Source organism: Pundamilia nyererei, unplaced genomic scaffold, assembly GCF_000239375.1.
Source record: "Pundamilia nyererei isolate P.nyererei 1_Seehausen unplaced genomic scaffold, PunNye1.0 scaffold00120, whole genome shotgun sequence".
Taxonomy (NCBI): domain Eukaryota; kingdom Metazoa; phylum Chordata; class Actinopteri; order Cichliformes; family Cichlidae; genus Pundamilia; species Pundamilia nyererei.
Window position 1 is genome coordinate 666,698 of NW_005187521.1, and position 6,442 is coordinate 673,139.

Sequence of the window (6,442 nt, forward strand, 5' to 3'; positions counted from 1 at the left end):
GCTGTGTAAACTTTAGATTAGCTGTCTTTACACACCTCATTAGTACAGCACTGTAACCTGGTCACATTTTACAGTCTAAACACATATCCAGCACACTAACAGTGACCTTTGTCTGGGGGCCGGAGGTTAAGGTTCTGGCTTTCAAGAATGGGAAGCTATATAGAGAGGTTACACTGAGTATGATTATTATTTTGGTGAGACTTGATTTTTAGACTTCTCCACCGACTCTTTAAAGGTATGGAAATAAATCAAGCAACATGATTTTAACCAACTACCAGCACATTCTACTCAACAAGCGAGCAACACATTATTTTTACTATCTGCTGTTCTAACTTTTTTTTCTGAAAATAATCTTAGTATTTGCCATGCTTGTTTCACAAATATTCCATTTTAATTCATCTATGTTTAAAAATGATTTAAAAAAGAAAATTAAATCTTTCTTTAACTTCATCAGTAAGATTTAAAGAGCTATACCTGATTAACAGTTTATATAATTCAGGATTCGGTCGTTTGTCTAATAGTTATGGGTAGCAGTATGGTGGTGGTGATAGGACAGCAAATGTATTAATAATGATGATAGTAATAATAAAATAAGTAAAAAGATCAAAATGATTAAAAAAGTAAATGCCTGGGACGTCTGTGTATTGGTTGGCTGTTGCTCAGGAGGTAGAGCGGGTCGCCCAGTTAGAGAAAAAAAAGCACTTCATAAGTATAATAATAGTATACTATTATTATAATACTATTATTATTGGTTTAATAGTAAATGTAATACATGATTATCCTAACCTTCCCATTTACAGACAGGATGCTTTGACCGCATTCTTAAAGTGGACTTACTACGATTTTCCTTATTTCTGTCTTTATACTGTTAAGCTTAAAATAATGAGGTCAGCATGTGTGATGCAAACAGTCCCTATGGTGAAAGAGCTGATTGCTCCACGTACTCTGTTTTCGTTTTTTCTACTCAAGTCTCCGTGTGATGTCAGTTCAAACATTCTGTCTCCAAGCAGCAACCAACCACAGGAGAGGCGGCTTATAGGCGGGTTTGCTTTAAAGACAAGATTACTGTATAGTAGTGACCGAGAATAATATAATGGTATTGGAAAAAAAGCACAACAGATCCTTAATAAAGATGGCTGGGGCAATAACATCAAGTTAGTGCTTAGTTGGTGTTAGTTTGCCATCATCGAGAGGAACGGACCTCATTGTTAAACCACACTAACTGTAACTAAAGTGAAGGAGAGTTGTAATGGCAAACAGATCTCCATGTGAATAGGCTAAAGTCAAATTTCTTTGAATTGATCAGAGAAATTATATTACTATACATGTTTATTTTTGGCAGAATGTGACACCAGTGTTGATGGAGACAAATTCAGTATTCCCAGTATTCAGTATATAAATAAGAGGCTGTGCACTGAACCCTGTTATTGACAGTTGACTGCTCAACCATCACGCTAGACAAACATAGTTTGGTAATCAGTCTTGCTTTGTGTGAAAGCAGATGAATCAATCAGAGCAGAGTACATGTCACAATCACTGACATACGCACAAATATTTTAGTTTTGTGGCCCAGCAGCTGCCATAAATTGCCACAGCAGATTCCTAAATGAACAGTGAAGACTTTCCCAACACTTAGAAACTATTTGCAGCATGTCTTTATTTGTGTCCAAAAATCTAATCACACAACAAGAACTAGCCAAAGAACTGGGCCACAAACCTCAACTGTGTGACATACTGCTGAAGTGACAATGACAAAATAGGTTGACCTGCTGACTTATTCGCCACTTGGATGTATTTCTAAAGCGGACAGCACCCTCCACACTACTGTTAGTCTGGCTTTTTACAGTTCAGTCACAAAGCTTGGCACCAGACCTGAGAGTGAACCAGCAAGACAGCTAGCACTGAAATGTAATGACACTGCGTTTGGACAGCTAGGCCTGAAATAATGCCCAGTCCTGTCCAAGATCAACAGTCCACGCAGGAATCCAGGCACCACAAGAACCACAGACACACAAACATAAACTGCTCACTGTGAATAATGGTAATGCCAAAACCTTGATTTTGTCCTCAGTAATTTGTGCAAGGCCGAGGACTACTGGGAACAAAACGAAAGGTCAGATCAACCGCTGGCTAAGATGTTAATTGCAGTGTTATAAATGACCTGTCTAGACATTGTCATTTAACATTTTAATTGACATTTAAATACTCTTATTTATCCCGAGCGTGTTGTTTTCACTATATAACTGAACGAACAAAGCTAGCAAGTAAATCCTCATTTCCTTAAGAAATGTGTTTCGATTAACTTTCTTTACAGAGTGTGAACTATCTGCTTGGAAACTTTTCCTCATCACACAATCTGATCCGGACTGAGATTCCTTCATCAATTGTGTTGGTTTTCTTCTCCAAGTATGAGGTCACTACAACAAACCCCCACGTCTGTTGTTTAACATTCATATACCGCTCCTTCTCATTCCAACTCTCTATCAATCCATCTTCCATTTTATTACACTTTTCTCTCTCTGGGTGCGAGCATACAGCCACCATCATTTCAATTGCCTTCGTTGTAAAAACATTTTTATCACATGTCCCCCATCTCTCCCTCCATCTATTCTTCTATTACTCACTCTCTTTCCCCTCCATGTATCAGTCTCCATCTATCTGACAATCAAATTCATGTCCGCTCACATCTCCTATTACTGTTGATCGGTGGCTCTTTTCTGTCTGGTGCCTGTTTGGTGATGCAGATTAATGGGCCACAGTAAACGGGACATGGCTGGCTCTCTGTACCTTCAACCAGTCATGTTCTTGGAACTGCTTTAAGTATGCCAACATTTTAAAATTAAACCGAAGAGGGGAAAAAAAAACAAAACAGTCAATCATGTAGTGAGTGTATCAGTGGTACGTATACATAGGTTTATATATGCACTGCATACAAGTCTGCTCTGGCCACACCAAATGATGATGAGGAATGAGAAAACCGTAGGATCTGCAAACGCCTCTTTAATTTGTACATATTCTATTAAATTGAATTCAGTTTTTACTGTTTCAGTAATTTTCAATCATCCTGGGGAGGCCAATTCATGATTGTGTTCAATTTTCTGTTTTAATTTCCAGGTATGCTTTTACTGCAGTGGCAGTGTGTTTAGGATCATTGTAATGCTGGAAAAAATTGAATCTCTTACCAATCAGATGGCTTTTGGTACTTTTTGTGCCCATAATTCCATCAGTTTTGAGAAAAATCTCCAACACCGCTGTGTTTCTCCTGCGTCAGGTCTTTGCTGGATTTTTTTCCCATATTTTATAAGAACATGACTGTCAGATTCTGCTTTATATCATTCTTAGGTTAGAGACCAAAAAAAAAGTGTCAACTTGTGCAGTTTCCTCAAATTTTTCAAGGACACACAGGTCATCACAGTGTTGGTGCAAAAATACTATTTTAAGCCTGTCAAACAATGATATGTTAGGAATTTTTTTACAGATTATTATTAAAGAAATGGGAACAAATTACAGCAGGCTGTTAGTGAGAAAGCTTCTGAATGGACAATTTAAAATGTCTTCTTTGCCAATTTGTCTACACAAGACCAGGATTGTGTTTCAGGAGCCTGTTTTATGCTTAAATGATTCACAGGTCAGTGTTCAAAATAAATAAATAAATAAAATGGTCAAGTACAAGGACTGGACTGAAAATGAGTAAAAAAGCAACCATTTTCCAAAGAAAACTATTGCTCAAGACTACTTGGAAGCAAGATATAAAGTCATGTTGGGTGGCGTAAGACTTTTCTACAGTGCTGCGTTTATGGAATTGCATGTTAAAAAAAATGATGTAGTTTCATACATTAAATCCACGTGATGCCATCAGTCGAGCAGTAGTTTTGTGCAGTAGTACCTAAATCAGGATCCTGGTTCAAACGAGCGTAGCGGGAGTTGTCAAGAAGGGGGATGCATCGCTCTATCGATACCCAGACATAGGTTTCTGGGCACAGGAGGTCAGAAGGCCGGTACTGCCCCTGGTAAAAGAAAGAGAAAAGAAAAAAACATTAAAACTGCTGTTTAAATTGCCATATATTCATTATGTAGTAAATGATTAACTTGAGGACATCAGTTTGGTTCTTTGTTGTTTAAAACCATTTTCTAACATTTATCAACTAAATACTTACAAATATGCTGCAAGCCTGGTAAAAGCCTTTCTACTCTAGTGTTAGCGACCCTTTAGAATCAAAAGGTTTGACAAGTTGTAAACTGACCCCAGGGTCAAGATGAGGGTTGAGACCTGGAACAAACCCCTCTCTGTTAAGGGTCTTTGTTTGAGCTGTGTGTCTCCATGTCATGAGTGTTACACTGTCTGCACGTTTAGCAGGAAATGTAAACACGTCAGCACTGTAATGTGTGCTTGTGAAATGGGTACGAGTCTGTATCTGACCAAACATTTTGGATGGAAAGAAAACCAAGCTTAACAAAAACAGCTGCAAAGCAAAGAGGGGGGAAAAAAATGAGCGAGGGGTTGAATGAACAGAAAGAGACGCCATTATCAGGGAACTGTGTTCCATCACATGGCTCCAAACAAATACAAACTGCAGAGAAAGATCTGTAAACAAGGCCTGCAAAAGGCCCGGTGCATTGCCTCAACACCCACACCAATATTTACAGTTTATGTGACATTAAACCGTAGGACAAAGAGTCCAGGATTTCAGGAATGCAATTTTTAAACACAAGAAGGTCAAAATGTTCTAAATGATTTAAAAAACACTGTTGTCATCAAAACATCGGAATAAGTAAGACAAAGGAAATAGCATCGCTGGAGCATACTGTTATACAAACTGACCACGAACCATCTGGCATTGCACATGTATGAAAAATACACTGGCTGCTTTCACATGCAAGATAGGACGCTATGTGAAAGAACTAGTTTGTTTTATGGCTTTGAAAATGAAAAACAGAAGAATCTGTGGAATACAAAGACAGTTGTATTTTCCAACTAAAGCGGGGTCCTCGTCTATGGCCATCCCATAGCAAAAATGTATCTCTAAAAATCATACAATCACTCCAAAAGTCAACCAAGTTGTAAGGAGGGGAAAAAATAAAGGAATTCACAATGAAGCAAAAGCCTTCAGCCTGCTCCAAGTGCTCCTGCTAACAGACAGATGAAGGTGGAATGCTCTGCATCCGGAGCTGCAGTGGATGCACGCAATCGTCGGCCACATCCCAACAACCTACAGCCTCCTGCAACTGTCAGCACAGCTAGCTTGACACTCTCACACTCTGCCACACCTCTATAGACTCCTTCAACACCGCATTGACACACACCTCTACGTGCAGAACACACACCTGGCTAACAGCGGAAACACAACGATATGCACATATTTCCCCACTTAAGCCTTCTGCACCCAGAAACCAGAAGCTCATATTTAAGGAACAGAAACAACTGTTTTTGTGTGTCAGTGTGTGTCTTTGCAATAGAAATAAAGTGAACTTGATTTATACAGGTCTACTTTTTGTGTTTATAATTGTAAATGATAAATCCAGCCTTTGCTGTAGACCTTAAAAAAAGAGAGAACTGTCTGAGCAAAATGAGACACAGAGCCTGGTCATGGCACAAAGACAATTCCTCAGTTCTTCCCCTGAAAAGGAGAAACGATGAAGAGTACGAAAGGACACAGCTATTAGTGGTCTGGACGGTGGAGAGAAATAATAAAGAAGCGAGGTGATGGCAAACTGGGCTTTGCTTTTCTATCTGTCAGCTTCTTTTCTTCTTTTTTTTAATAAATTGAACTGAATGTGAATACTGAGTTCACCACTGACTTTCATTATCCTCCCTCATATTTTCTCTCTTCCCAGGGTGACTAGAAGGCCATGTAATGCATAGATACCCTTGCAGCTTCCTTGGCTCGTCCTTCGTTTTCTGTCTTTTGCATCAGCTTGCTCACATTATCCATATCTTTATCTATAAGCAGATACTAGACTCCAGTAATGGCTCCCTGCTATGTAGATTCTGGAGAGCGTTACCACCAATCTAATAACAGGAAGTGAAATGGCCTACAACAAATCCATGCTCCTGAGTGGCTCTTAGCTCACTAAGTGGCCTAAAGAGGCCACAGGAAGTGATAGTGTAAATGGCAAGAAAGCCATGCGATAAGGTTTGTCTGTATATATATGTATATACTTTTGCTCGGCAAATTGCCAGGTAGGCCTGAATAAGACGTTTCAGCCAAAAATAAATCTTTTCAGGTTAAGTCACCCTCTTTTCAGAGCCTGCTCCCTCCATTGTAGCTGCTTAAAACTTCCCACACAAACCAATCTGTCACCATCCCTCCATCCTTCACTCCTTTCCGTGCTTGCATGTCCAGGCAGAAATGAGGTGATGCAGATGACTGACAATCTCTGAAAGGCTCATTTGGAAACAGAGAGATGAGGGATCAGGGAGAAAAAAAAATAGTGAGGAAGG

General features: G+C 39.2%; 1 protein-coding gene across 5 annotated transcripts in view; it reads right to left on the reverse strand.

Annotated features, from left to right (window-relative positions):
* The window catches only part of ate1 (arginyltransferase 1), a 50,485-nt gene that overhangs the window by 4,667 nt on the left and 39,376 nt on the right, over positions 1-6,442 (reverse strand). For 4 of the 5 annotated variants that reach the window (XM_005742383.1, XM_005742382.1, XM_005742381.1 and 1 more), the window contains one exon: positions 3,887-4,007. In XM_005742383.1, the coding sequence (XP_005742440.1) occupies positions 3,887-4,007 (121 nt within the window). Of the gene's footprint in view, positions 1-3,835; positions 4,008-6,442 lie in introns of all 5 variants that reach the window. The other variant, XM_013913218.1, reaches the window with a different exon arrangement.